Source organism: Pseudorasbora parva, chromosome 17 (genome assembly GCF_024679245.1).
Source record: "Pseudorasbora parva isolate DD20220531a chromosome 17, ASM2467924v1, whole genome shotgun sequence".
Classification (NCBI taxonomy): domain Eukaryota; kingdom Metazoa; phylum Chordata; class Actinopteri; order Cypriniformes; family Gobionidae; genus Pseudorasbora; species Pseudorasbora parva.
The window spans coordinates 5,987,046-6,002,307 of NC_090188.1; the positions used below are offsets into that span (position 1 = coordinate 5,987,046).

The window sequence follows — 15,262 nt, forward strand, 5'->3', positions numbered from 1 at the left end:
GTAAAAAATGTGTGTTTTTTTAATAAATTAACTGTGTAACGACGGCAATTCTTGTTTTATTAAATCTTGTATTATTCCTGATCCTGTTTTGATGTAAAGCAAATAGAGTCGAGTCCGAGTCGACTCAAAAAAATATATATATATATATTTTTTTTTTATTACAATTAAAAAAAAAAAAACTGGAATCGACGGCAGTGACGTAGCTGTGACGTCTGCTGCCATATGGTCTATATATGCATGCTCATCATTTCGCGCGGGTGAGTTGAGTGGTGACTGATAGCCTGCATGACGGTGATTCGCAAGTTAAGCCAACACCATCAAAGTCGTGAGTAACTCTACTGGAGCCAACTAGGTGAATTAAAACGTATTGCATAGTATTGAGTCCAGAGGTGTTTTTACTGTGTAAGTGAAATTAAAGGTATTTCCCACATCTTCATTTTTTAGGGTTCTTTCACACGTGGCGTATCTGATCACTAGTCTCGATTCCATCGAACCATTGATAGTGGGTTTTTTTTTTTTTTTTTACTTGTCTTCACAAACGTGCACGCCGAAACCAGCGCCGATTTCTTTCTTTTTTTTGGCGCAGCAAAGTGAATGCAGCTTGAGTTAACTGTATTTGCGTCGTAGGAAGGTTTGCAAATGGACTCTTTTGATGATAAAGCAGATTGCACGGTCACACTACACTCACTTTAGCTTGTATCTTAGGTAAATCATCAAACTTTCATCAAACATGCCCTACATGTGTTTTGTTGAAATAATGTCGTCGTTGGCAAAAAGGCATGTGCAGGTTACAGTCGAACCAATTGCTCCGAAAATGATTCACTTTTAATGTTATATCAATGCCGTAAATGTTGATTTGGTTTGTATGGTTAACCTTGTGTTTATAATCATTAAACTACAATAAATCATAAACTCACATCAATAATAAACTCAAAATTACTTTTAAGATCAATATTTAGCGCCATCACCAAATCATTATAATAAGATGAATTAAAGAATACCCTTTTTCTCAATGATTTAATTCTGACGTATGTAACCGATTTTAAAGCAAACAAAGCTTTGAACCGTTATGAATCTTGATTCTTGTCACATGTCAAACCGCCAAACTAGGGCTGCACGTTTTCAAGTTTTTCATTAACCGTTAACCGAGGCCCTTAGCGGTTAATATACGGTTAACCATAGTATGCGTCAGGGTTATTAGTTTATTAATTTGACGACCGCCATCTATAGAGAGAAATGCACATCATGGATTACCTAATCAGAGAGTAGCCTATTTCTTTTCGTTTTAAATTGTTAAAAGACATTTCAAGCTTTCTTACGATATATTTCATGTCTGTGAGGCCTACGCTCGTTATAATTAGGAAGAGATGCTCCAGTTCACGAGCAATTCAAGTGGCCGTGAGGGCGCCTGCATGATTAGGGCATGTAGTAAAATATGCAGCCGAGAATGATTCACACAGCCCTCTCCCGGCAGAGAGTTCAAGCATCTGTGGACTCGTTCCTTCAGCTCTGGCCATCTTGCTTTCAGTCCGCGATTAGCTTTTTTTGTTTTCTTCATTACAGTTAAAGTAACCTCTGCTTTTCGCTAGTCCCTCACAAGTTTCTCACTTCAAACTTTATTTCTTGTGCGCGCGCGGCTCCCGCTCTGCCCTAATGCGACTTAAATTCCAGGGCGACTTGTTATTTTCCTCTTCATGACGCATTTTTGACTGATGCGACTTATACTCCGGAGCGACTTATAGCCTGGAAAATGCGGTAAGCACTGCATTGCAATTAGGGCTGGGCAATATGGCCAAAATTTCATATCCCGATATAGCTCATTTGATATCCCGATAACGATATACATAACGATATAGCAATTTTTCTGTTAATTCAGTTTATGAATAGTCTATACAAAATTGCAATGTGGAAATGCAGTTTGAAATGATATCCAAAACAAATAAAGGTAGTATGGACTACATTTTTATTTTATTTAGAACCTTTTTTAAGCAAGACTGTTGGTAAAGTTAACACCTGCCTAGGGATGTTAACCGATGACCGTTTGGCCGATGGTTGACCGTATCAACGTTAACCGATCAAAGTTGTCGGTTAAAAAAAAAAAAAAAAAGATCTCTAAATTAGGCTATTATACAGTGGACTAAACTAGGGGTGCACCGATCCGACTTTTTCAGTCCCGATACTGATGCCTGGGCTTTGTGTATCTGTCGATACCCGATACCGATCCGATACTATTGTTAAATTAATAATAAACTGTTTACCTTCCTTGAAGAGACTAAAGGCACCAGACTTTACTAAATAAAGATAATAAGACAAAATAACAGATGTATGCAAAGTGTTGAATTCTTATTTATTTAAAAAACAATTGTGCATTCAAATCTAAAATATAATTTAGGGCTCGACATTAAGCATGCTCATGTCTGTCCTTCGGATAAGTAAAATGGTCATTCACTTGTCGTGCTTGTCCGGGAAAAAAGTTAGGTGTGTGTGTGTGTGTTGTAAATATAACTTATTCTGAAGCAATGTTCTCAGTGTTCAATCAGCTTTGACATATTTGAAATCTGCATATTAGTGATATTTTACCTTTATAAAGGGCATTTTCCCCTAATCTTATTAAAAATAAGCTATGCTTCAGGTTTTATATTATATTCTTAAATTTGATCTATACATTAAATTTAAATAAGACACTATAGGGATGTTACCAATCAAATTAAATTATGTACCCAGAAAAATTACTACTGCATTAAATGATGTTATGAGATTTGTATTTTTGAATAAACAAAATAAATGTTGAAAAATATAGGAAACTAAACCACCAGTATAGGTGAGTCTTAATGAGTGAGTCATTGAGTCATTAATTCAAACGATTCATTCAAACGACTGATTCCTTTAAGAATGAGGCAGTCGTTTACGAACAGGTTATTGAATCTTTGATTCAACCATCTTTGATTCATTCCGAACATGTGAGACATGTTATGGTTCTGCTTTTTGGAACTTTGTTGCTTGGAATCTTTGTTTGGAACTATTTTCGCAGCTGAAATAGAACAAAAAGACTCAATATTGCATCTAAAATGTAAGTAACTAATGTTAATGATTGTTTATGGAGCTGTCATAGGAAATCAGTGACATTTTCAATTGTGATGGTATTCAGGGAAACAGCACATTTGGTTGTGTGAAGTTGTTTAACTGTATCATGTTATAAAGATAACGTAACATTTTTAATGTTTACCGCAATTACTATGTGTGAGTGGCACTTTTTTGATTTCTCTTCAAGATGCGCAAGCGTCAACAGCGCGTTGTTACCGTCAGTTCATTACATTAGCATTATCCACTACCAGTCACCACTTACACTAAATTAATTCTTTGCATCCTGCAAAGTTAGCTGCTGGGCTATATTGTCCACTCCTTTAGTTTTACTGAGCTGCAGAATGCAGCGTGCTCCTTAACATGGTGTTTCTGGATTAAATTGGTAGTATTATTGCCGACAGATGAACTAGTTGGCGTGGCAAGTATAAAATATCTCTACACATCCGACTCTCTGGCTCGCTCCATGTTGCTTCGAGCACGCGACACACGTGAAGCTGACGAATGACGTAGGGTTCTGCTGCGATTAAAAAAACAAAACAAAAAAACACCTGGATCGGCCTGTAGATCTGTTCATTTTTCCGATCCAGCTTTGTCGTCAGTATCGCGGCCGATATCCGATCCTAATATCGGATCGGTGCACCCCTAGACTAAACGCTACTACAATTAGCCATCTCATTCCAAAATCTTTTTGTGTGAAGTGAACATATCCCTCGCACTCAATATTTCATAACTCGCCTGTTTGTACTTAATAAACCAATAAAAACATTTGGCGCGAGGTCACAGTGTTTGGGTTTGCAAAAAGTAAACAGGCTTACACTCGAGGTTAGAGCCAGGGCAGACGACCGTATGAAGCGTGCATTTTGCTTAAGATGGGCTTTATACATTTGGAAATATATTGCATCTACATTTCAGTGGTAACACATAAGGTGTTGATCGTCTTTCTGTATTATTGTTAGCACTACCTCGAATTAAAGGGGCGTCTCTTCGGAGCTGTCATTTTCTTAAATGAGCCGCGGCAATGTTTCAAATGAGCTTCTAACTAGTGCTGCAACGACGCGTCGACGTCATCGACGACGTCGACTACGGAAATACGTCGACGTTCGTGAAATGCGTCGACGCGTCGTGTCAGACGTTCATCTCGCATAATGTTGGCTTCTGCTCCTGGTTCTATCACAAAAACCAAGACCGCGAATATCAAAAGTATGGGAATACTTTAAACAGAGGCCAAACAGTGTTTCCCACACATAGACTAATTTGTGGCGGACTGCCACATAATCAATAACGGCCGCCACATTCGTCATTCATTCATTTTTACGCTATTTAAAAGACGCACGCATATTCGTTTAGCTGCATTTCCTTAAATTCTCTCTCCGCCCTTTTGGGCGTCTACTCACTCACACACACACGCGTTGCATTCGACCGTAAAACAAGTTTTATTGCATTTTGGCGCATGTAGTATGACATAGCTTTTAAAACCAGAGCAGTTGAATAACAGAGTTGCGACAAGCCTTCATCACGCGGCAGCGCGCGGTCACGGCGCTCATATAATTCTAAACAAACCAGCGTGGTGTCAATCAATACAGACCAGTGTTTCCCAACCGGGATCCCGAGCAAAAGTTGCGGGGACGCACTTACACTTCGGTTCATCTCGCATCTGATGACGAATCTTTAATATGGGTTGTAACTTGAAAATAATGCTGTATGTATGTTTCTGTCGATGGATACACGTGCTGACTCCTCAGGTACACTACAACAACAGCGATAATAAAAGAAAAACGTGGGCAAAACGGTCTCTCTTTGTAAACTTTATAAAACGCATGCGAGTGCTGCTGTACGTCCGAATATGAGCAGTCATTTTCACCGTCATCACCCCCGTGTAGCCAGGAGACTCGAATGAGAAGATCTGTCTTTGTGCACTCGCCCCAAAGCGCGCAAATGTTGAGTTATCTTTCAAATCCTGTGCTTAAACGGACAAACTCACAAAAAGTATGTCAAAATGTCATAGCCTACTCTATGCCTTAAGTGAACTTTATACAGAAAATACGACGACTATCCGTGGGTCTTAAAGGGGCAGTAGCATTCACTGCTGTCTGTTTAATGTCAAACAAAAGATAAAGACATCACTCACTGCTCCTGACTGAATAGCTTTTGTAAGTTTAATAAGGATTATTTTTTAATTTTAAACAGTTAAATGTGTGGTTATTTTACTTTTGATTACTTAATTCCATTTCTCTACCTAAAAACTAATGTTAGACCTACCTGAAAATCCTGAAAAGCATTGTTTATTTTATTCTCATCTTTGCTCAATAGTATTTATTTGTGCTGCTGCTTCTATTTAAGTTATCTGTTCTTATTTTCTTTATTTTCATTTGACAGTAGTCCTTTTTCCCCTGAACATAGCAAATACCAAACTGTACTGAAACGTGAACCTAAAACCGTGATACAAAGTGAACTGTGAGCAGTCTGTACTGTTACACCTCTAGCGTAACTTATGCGAGGGGGTGCCACAGAATTTTGAAAAATTTCAAAGGGTAAAAAAATTAATCGTTAGATTAGTCGACTAATCGAAAAAATAATCGTTAGATTAGTCGACAGAAAAAATAATCGTTAGTTGCAGCTCTACTTCTAACGCTGGACAAACGCATTTATTTTCAATGCGATCACCTTGCCCAAACCATTTCGAAACTAAGGAGCCATTGTCCTCAGATTACAAACAAGCTCCTCGGCGGCGCGTTTGCAGGACTCGTGTTTCGCATTGTGGGGGATTTAAAAAAAGTGACGTGAGTGGAAGGGAGGCGGCAGCGCTAGGACAGTGTGTGTGAGAGGGAGAGGAAGCGCGGCTGTTATTTCAAATAGCGGAGCATATTTTAAACTAATCGGTTAACCGGTTTCAACCGGCTAATAAGGCTCGGTGGTCGGTCAAGAAAATGTTTAGTTTTCCGCATCCCTACACCTGCCATTAAAATATTTCAATATATGGCTATATGGTGTGCCACGCGTAAAAGCCCGTTGCAGCGCCTGTGTCTGAAGTTTGTTTTGAGCGCTTATGCCACCGCTCTGGCATAATTACTCTGAGAATTACCCTGGTCTGAACCGCGACCGTCTTCCTCCATGTTTGTTTATGTATTGCAGCGTGCGTGAGGTGCATCTAGACGTAAAATTCTGCCGTAAACGCCTTATCGTGGCGTAAGCGATAGAGCCTTATATAAAACGATAGACATTTTCTATCGTCCAGACGATATATTTCGTCATATCGCCCAGCCCTAATTACAATACTTGCATTTTGCCCCGTCACTCTCAATTTTAAAGTGCTCCCACTCTGTATCCCCCCCCCCATTTCATGTTAGAAAGCTGGTCATGACTTATTCTTGTGGATATTACAAATGTCTGGGAGCACTCTGGCGGTCTCTAGTGGTGCAAAAATATATTACAACTAAATTCAAAGCACGTCATTTAACCGAGCAAAATGTTTCACTCGGTTACGCACTTTTTAACGGTTAATCGGTTAACCGTGGACACCTCTACGCCAAACTGCTGAAATCACGTGACTTAACCGCTGATTTGATACACTCCCTGCGTCCCAATTCGCATACGATCCATCCTAAATAGTATTCGAAAATAGAATTGGTATGTCCCAAATCGTAGTATGTTGAAAAGAGTATTTCAAAGATTCCCGGATGGTTTACGATTTCCGGTCCGAATTCGAAGTATGGATCGATAGGCACGCTAATGGCTGATATTGCCCACGACCCATTGCGAGTTGGACGAGGATTTGATTAGAACTACAAACACGGATAGAAAGCATTAAAAAACTACAAACATGACGGATGTGCAAGTCCAACGGTTAAGTAGAGAAGTTTAGATAAAGGTTTTTTTTTTTTACGTGAACCGATCCACAGCTCCAGCCGAAACAAACACTAATGATTGGAGGAATACAGCTTTGAATGAACCAATTGCTTTAAAAATGATTCACTGTTCTAAATTGTTCGAAGCGCCACACGTTGACCCCTGCTGGTCAAAGCAGTGTGAATGCAACTAAAACATGCATTAAAAACACCTTTTACAAACACATTGTAAGTGTTTTATAAAAATGAAAATAAAATGAAATTTAAAATGGTTTTAAAGTATTGTTCAATTTTTTCGGTTAATGGTCAAACGGTCATTATGAGCCTGTCTAATAGTGATATTTTCTGAAACTTGAAGCAAGAAATTGATTAATTTTCATTTGGTCTTGTTTGCGTAGGAGCCCCTCCCATTCTGATTTTAAAAGAGCCCAAAGTCCTGTTATTCTACAGTGAATCTTCCACTGGGTTAGAAAGCACCAAAAATGGCAGAATCTCTCTCTCATACGCAAAGTCGTTTAAACTGCCCGATCTGCCTAGCTCTGCTCAAGGATCCAGTGACGACTTCTTGTGGGCACAGTTTCTGCATGGAGTGTATTAAGAGGTGCTGGGACCAGGAGGTTCAAAGAGGCGTTTACAGCTGCCCTACATGCAGGACAACTTTCAACCAGAGACCAGCTCTCAGCAGAAGCATAGTACTGGCTGATATTTTACAGGCAGTAAAGCAGAAATCTCCAGCTAGGCCTGGAGACGTGATGTGTGATGTTTGCAAAGGAAGAAAAGTAAAAGCTGTTAAGTCCTGTTTGATTTGTATGGCTTCTTACTGCCAAACTCACGTCCGGCCTCATTATGAGTCCAAAGCTTTTAAAATGCACAAGCTGGTGAAAGCTTCCCCAAATCTACAGCAGCAGATCTGCCCTAAACATCATAAAGCACTGGAGATTTACTGCTATAATGACCAGAAGTGTATTTGTGTGCTTTGTATGGGGGATCAGCACAGTGGACATAAAACAGTCTCTGCTGCAGCTGAAATGGCAAAAAAACAGGTAAGATTGAGGTCATTTGTATTTAATGTGTATGAAGATGTAATGAGTTCAATTCATTGAGATGTTTCACCTAAAATTATTTTTAAGTCACTTTCTAATTCTTATTGACTAAATGAATCCACAGGAGGAACTGAAGAAGAAAAAATGGTTTTCCATTCAGAAAACCACAGACTTAAAGAAGGAGGTTCATCAGTGTAAGAAAGCGGTGATCTCTTATAAGGTAGGTGTGCTTGACTGTTTAAATGACTGTTTGGACAAGATGAGGAATGGAAGTTCATGTTATAGCCAAACAGCTGCGAACAAATAAATACTAACAGATTTGTGCTGGTTAAACAACGTTGGTAGATTTTCAAGCATAGCTCATTGGCGTATAGCACAGCTGTGCCCTGGGTGACTAAGTTCGAGTCCTGGTGTTGTGCTAAATTCAATCCCCTTTTAGATTTTCACCCCCAAAGACCCCAGAATGGGTCGGTTTAGGAATAGGGTTGGGGTTAATTTCACCAACAGTAATTCTGGGTTGCCTCCACCAAACAGTAAATAGGTGCTAGTAAATCAGAACACTGCGAGCTTGCTGTGTGTCTTCTGGTATCTGCAACTGCAACACATTTCACCCTGAGGCCAGAGTTTGGCTCTTTGCCTTCCCTTCTCACTGATGACATCACTGGAGGTTGATATTTTGTTTGTTTGTAATGTTTTAGGTTTTTCCTTTATAGAGAATCACAAGACGGCTGCCTCTGTCTGTCGACAGAACTAAGACAGCCACAGACACTTGCTTGTCGTGATAATTAAATAATCAACAATGTATTGTGATATGATCCTTCAGCAATCACTCTTATGTTATGATTTTCTGGTATAAAGTCATCTCAAGCCATTCCATCAGGTAAAACTCTCCAAGATTATATATTCCCATTGTAATTCTTGATCTGTAGATAAAGGACCGTGGATTTGCATAAAAATACTTTATCTTGCTGGAGTTAATAGCTGTTTCTGAACGATGTTGTACTCGCTATTGAGTGACAACCCGAGGACTACAGAGATGGAAACTTGAGTCTGAGACTTGGACTCGAGTCGCACTAAAGTCGCAAAAAAATGACCATTCACGATTACGTTCTCTCTTTACTGCCCCACATGACGGCACAAAACGCCACCTTTTACTATTCATTCATTCACAAATTGTGCTGCAGCAACTATCACAACATTTCTAAATGCACTAAGCCCGCGAGCGTGACGCGTCTCAAGGCAAGCATATTAATCCTCCATTAGAAAACTGCTGTTATACAGGGTTCGTACGGTCATGAAAAACCTAGAAAAGTCATGCAATTTTAAAATCGCAATTTCCAGGCCTGGAAAAGTTTTGGAAAAACAAACCTGAAAGTTTTGGAAAAGTCATGGAGATTTATTTCAAAATATGTTTGTCATAGAAGATATGTTTAACTGATTAATATAAGTTTAACAAACTTTGTAAACATACTAGTAATGAGTTGCCTACGGATCCATTCCTTCAATCCACCCGACTGCTGCATTCTGTCAGATTTCCTTTTGCAGCATTGAGCATTACAACCAATATCACTCGTTTCTGTCGAGCATGATGGCCAATCACAAGCGTTCAGATTAGTCATTGCTGAAACCTAGCGTTGTGTTCAGTGCGCGCGCACTAGGGCTGCACGTTTTCAAGTTTTTCATTAACCGTTAACCGAGGCCCTTAGCGGTTAATACTCGGTTAACCATAGTGTGCGTCAGGGTTATTTTTAGCTTATTAATTTGACGACCACCATCTCCGTAGTGAACGCGCCTATAGAGAGAAATGCACATCATGGATTACATAATCAGAGAGTAGCCTATTTCTTTTCGTTTTAAATTGTTAAAATACATTTCAAGTTTCTTAAGATCTATTTCATGTCTGCGAGGCGTACGTTGAGTTTCGTTAAATTAGGATCAGATGCGCTCCAGTTCACGAGCAGTGCAAGTGGCCGCGAGGTGAGGGCGCCTGCATGATTAGGGCATGTAGTAAAATATGCAGCGGAGAATGATTCACACAGACACAGCGTTTGACTCGCGCGGCTGCTGAGCCTCTCCCGGCAGAGAGTTCAAGCATCTGTGGACTCGTCCCTTCAGCTCTGGCCATCTTGCTTTCAGTCCGCGATTAGCTTTTTTGTTTTCTTCATTACAGTTAAAGTAACGTCTGCTTTTCTCTAGTCATTCACAAGTTTCTCACTTAAAACTTTCTTTCTTCTGCTCCGTTATGCACAGCGCGCGCGGCTCGCGCTCTGCTTCTGCCCTAATGCGACTTATAGTCCAGTGCGATGTTTGTTATTTTCCTCTTCATGACGAATATTTTGACTGATGCGACTCATACTCCGGAGCGACTTATAGCCTGAAAAATGCGGTAAGCACTGCATTGCAATACTTGCATTTTGCCCCGTCACTCTCATTTTTAAAGTGCTCCCACGCTTTCTTTGCGCGCTTCATTGCCCGCTTAGAAAGTTGGTCATGACTTCTTCTTGCGGATATTACAAATGTCTGGCAGCGCTCTTGCGGTCTCTAGGGGTGCAAGCATATATTACAACTAAATTCAAAGCACGTCATTGACGCCACTTAACCGAGTAAAATGTTTCACTCGGTTATGCAATTTTTAACGGTTAATCGGTCAATCGGTTAACCATGGACACCCCTAGCGCGCACTGTCTAAATTCTGACTGAAACTTGTGAATTGTCCCTTCATCATCAAAGTCAACAAAGTCCAGATTGATGTCAGAGATTGCCGCAGTATCGTCATCTTCCGTGATTTTAACGAGAGTGTTTGTGAGCGTTTATTTTACGGTCTATGGTTTAAACTCACGCTAGACCCAAGTTATGGATAGAGTCTTGGTCACACAATCGCTCTCGCAATCGGTCACAGTCTCTGCTCCCTTTCTGTATAACGTTAGTTTATTCCGGTTAATATAATTTATTCATCTTGCTGGTAAGATCATATGAATTTTCTAATGCATAAAAAGCATTACTTTAACTGGTAAAGGTTGTAAGATTGCTTTATCTGTGTAGTCAGAATAGCCTATATGATGTGTAGTTTCCCCAAACACACAAATAAAAAACATTTTATCTATCTATTAATTGACGACATTAATAATCATTATTACAATATCAAGAGCATTACCTGACAGTAATGACTGTAAAGAAGAGTTAATTAATTTTTATCATTTAAATAACATTAAACAGTCTGTGTAAATAAACATTTATGCTATTTCAGATTTCAGGCTTTTGTCAATGATAACATTTTATTGATAACAGTCCATATTGTATCCAACAGCCTTCACTTCTGTTAAGGTCAAGATACACGCTCTGGGTATATGAGCCAGTGTGTATTATTGACCTTACCGGAAGTGAAGTGCATGAAGGCTCTTGGATATAGCGTTGTATTTGAGGTAAAAAATTATACGGATTGATTTCTCACACAGCTAAACATCACATTTTCATTTTTGTGTGAACTATCCCTTTAATTCATTGCTAGGGTCAGACAGATGTTTTTTTTCTAACCAGCTTTTGTATTTTGTATTAAACCGCTTAGGTTGTCGTTAATTAATTAGGTCAAGATATGCTGTGATTTAATCATGGGGTTTTCTTATTTTACATGTATACACAGATGTTTCATAGAAGCTTAGGTCATGAATATTTGTCTAAAAGTCATGGAAAAGTCATGGAAATTTATTGGTAAAAATGTGTATGAACCCTGGTTATATAAATTAGAAAGAAATAGTAACAATAGTCAAGCCTTACTCCCCTGCTTTAGAGCAGGGATTTTCAAACTGGGGTCCGGGGACCCCCAGGGGTCCTCCAGAGGGTTCTAAGGGGTCCCCAGAAAAATTTCAGATAATTAAAAGACAAACCAAAAATGGATAAAGTCTAGCAAACAATCTAACTGTTTAATTTATAAATGTTTCTCACCTTGTTTGCCATATACATACCTTTCAGAATTGTATGTTTGCTTTGTATCCTGCTAGTGAATTTTTCTCACTATAGTCTCCTTTATTTTGCTTACTGGGTTCGTAGAGCAGAATTCTTAATGCGGTACATAAGCTGCTTACCGGTACATACATTTATTGTGAAAATTGCTTATACAAGTAATTTTTAATTGAACACCTTCTTCAGATTTATGCGTCCAACATTAGGTATATCCAGTTTAAATTTGGAAACAATGCTGTATTTAAAGCTACACTGTGTGATATTTTCCCCCATCTAGCGGTGTAAAGGTATATGACCATCCAGTGAATATTAGTTTCTGTTCCTCTCAATTCTGATTTCGTTTTAACCTCCTACGGTGGCTGATTTAGTCCAAGATTAACATGGCAATCCTCCTCTTCACATTCGACAAGGTGCCATCGAGTGTTAAAACACGAAAGATGAAGCTTGAATTTACGGGTATGTCCCTCTTTGGCTAATGTACTTTCAAGATGGAGGGGCAACATGGCGACCAGCATTCGAACCCCTCACCCGTATGTATTTTCAATGGCATATTATAAACTTACGAGAATACTTTATTACTTGAAAGAAGTAAATGTACATTAATGAGCACATATATTTTTGAAAGAACTAAGTGTTTTTAGCTAAGAATAAACTAAAAAAGTTACACAGTGTAGCTTTAAAATGTCACACTTACTTTTTATCTAAGAGTTTAAATGTTTTTTTTATACATAAAAATATATAGATGGGTTTAAGGGGGTCCCCCATAAAGTTGCATCATATTTGGGGGTCCTTGGCATCGTAAAGTTTGAAAACCCCTGATTCAGAGAATAGTTAATGATATGTTAAAACCCGCCCACACATTAACGTGATTGGATAAAAGGTGGGTTGTGACACCAGCGATTTTCAGTGTTTTTGGTTCACCGCAGTCTTAAAGAGAAAATACTATGGACAATGGGTGTTGACTTATGGATTTTCACATGGCATATTAAAAACATTCAAAACTTCGATTTTCACCCCAGGGGGGACTTAAATAAAAACTGTAATAAATGTAATGCTTATTGTTAATGCATTAACTAATGTGACCTTATTGTAAAGTGTTACCAAAAATGTTTACAATTTCTTTTTTTTTCATATATATAATGTTTTCTGGTACAATGTTGACCTAGTGCTTTCCATGCCAGCACTAGGTCAAGGGTACCATGCCAGTGACCACTTTTCTACCCTTTTTTTCTGTGTTGTGACAGCGCTCGGCTCAGGCTGCAGTGGAGAACAGTGACCGAATCTTCAACGAGATCATCCGCTCCATTCAGAACATTCAAACCGAGGTGAGAGAGAACATCAGGGCTCAGTTGAACAAGGAAGTTCATGATGCAGAGAATCACATACAGAGTCTGGAGCAGGAGATGGGGAAACTACAGGAGGAGAACTGTAAACTGGAGCCACTTTTGCGTATAGAGAATCATATTCATTTCTTCCAGGTTGTGAAAAATATCTAGAGGATGGTTCATTATTTTTATTTTATTTTTTTGAAATGCTGCATTGTTGATTCTGACTTTTTGTTTCTTCTTTTTCTTACAGTTACAGAAGTACTCTCTCCATTCTGGAGTTTCCACATACACTTCATCCAGGGGTGTTAGTAACCTGACATTTGAGAGAGTAGAGCAATCTCTCTCTGAGCTGAAACGCCAACTGGATGAAGTCTGTGAAGAGCACATGGGTGGAATATTAGATGACGGTGAAATAGCATGTTTTAATTTTCTTTTAGCCATTTTTTGCTGCATCCTGCTTTCACGTAAATAAGAGCTGCACTTAGTGATCTCCACCTCTGGGGTATTAAAAATAAAGCTGAGGGTGGATTGACTAGCCTTGAAGGGACGTTATTGTGGAGCGCTGACTGATTTAAATTATTCTATGAATCTCAACAGATATATAATGTTATTCATTATACACTTATTCAGAGAAATTTCACATTATGAGTGAATGTGTATCTGTCTTTGTAGTTGCTGATGTCCAAATATTCCAGGATGGTATGTATATTATTCTGAAGGGGAGAAAATGCACAATTTAAAATACATAATTTGTTATTATTATAGGGCATTATTCTTTAGTTTGTTTAATTTTTTTGTGTGTGGCAAAAAAATCTTAACCACTACTTAGGAGATTGATCAGGCTCACATTAGACTTGAACATTTGTAGCTCTTAAAGGTCACATGTTTGCGCTCTTTGCATGCATGCTTTTTTTCTTTTTTTAAATATAGATGACTTCTCTGAAGATGAGGAGGAAGAGGAAGAAGAGCTGGAGGGCGACAATTTGTGGTAAGGGTATTTGTTACAAATAACCGCTATTGTAGCTGCACCTTTTCCTTTGGATTTTAACTCTTTTTCTAAAAATGTGAGTTTTGATTGCAGTGGCTGAGATGTTTATTAAATAAAGCCTAAAATAAATGACCAAATGAATAAAGCCTAGGTGAACATGATCATTAAAAACTAATCTTGCTCATCCCAAACTTTTGATTTTTATATATACTCAAGCGATTCTTATAGTAATTTTGCCTCTTAAATTAAATAACTTTGATTGCAGGGGCGGCTTTGAGTACTAGATGCGTCCTGTTATACCTTGATGACCCTTCAACATCTGGACCTCATTCTTTCCTATAATAAAATAAAACTTGACAGCACCCAAATTGGAGATGGTATGCATTCTGTTCTTTGTATGGATATATTGTTACATTTGATATATTATAAATAGTAGGGGTGTAACTATATCCTCATGTCACGACTTGACATCACAATACTGAACATGCAATGCGATAATATCGGGAAACTCCAAGACAGGAAAAGGTTAGCAAAAATGTTTTATTAATTTAAAATATTAAATTTGCAATTATATTAGGGGTGGAAATGAATAGCGCTGTTAACCAGAATAAATGGACGAAGGTGACACCAGAATATAAAGTCATGAATCTAATTATTAGATTAATTTTTGTACTTTGACACTTGGTACTTAGTAAGTACTTTTGTACTTAGTACACTTTTTAAAGGATTTTTAACGCAGTAATTTGAGTGAACTATACACAATACAGTTTGTCGCCATTATCCACAATACAAAATAGTTGCATTATTGTATTGCTGTATATAGTGACATGATGGTTAAACCCCCCAAAATTAGTAACATGGATTTAAAAACTCGGGTGTTTTTTTTTTTTTTTTTTTTTCTGTCAAGATGGTTAAATTTACTTGTATAGCTAGCATATTTTAAATAAATGTTGACTCAAAGCACTGTACATTAAATCCAAACATGTATCGGGTCACACACATACCTGTGGTTCA

General features: G+C 38.4%; 1 protein-coding gene across 4 annotated transcripts; it reads left to right on the forward strand.

The window, feature by feature from the left end:
- The first annotated feature begins 251 nt into the window (after positions 1-251).
- LOC137044879 (E3 ubiquitin/ISG15 ligase TRIM25-like) lies at positions 252-14,616 on the forward strand. 4 transcript variants are annotated; one of them, XM_067421245.1, is made up of 8 exons: positions 252-352; positions 7,328-7,972; positions 8,097-8,192; positions 13,177-13,410; positions 13,511-13,667; positions 13,933-13,959; positions 14,191-14,248; positions 14,514-14,616. In XM_067421245.1, the coding sequence occupies exons 2-8, from the start codon at positions 7,412-7,414 to the stop codon at positions 14,530-14,532; spliced, it is 1,152 nt and encodes a 383-aa protein (XP_067277346.1). In that variant the 5' UTR covers positions 252-352; positions 7,328-7,411; the 3' UTR covers positions 14,533-14,616. The 4 variants fall into 4 exon arrangements, with proteins under 4 accessions (XP_067277346.1, XP_067277347.1, XP_067277348.1 ...); XM_067421246.1 differs by having other exon boundaries at positions 253-325; XM_067421247.1 differs by having other exon boundaries at positions 285-402.
- Positions 14,617-15,262: the final 646 nt, after the last annotated feature.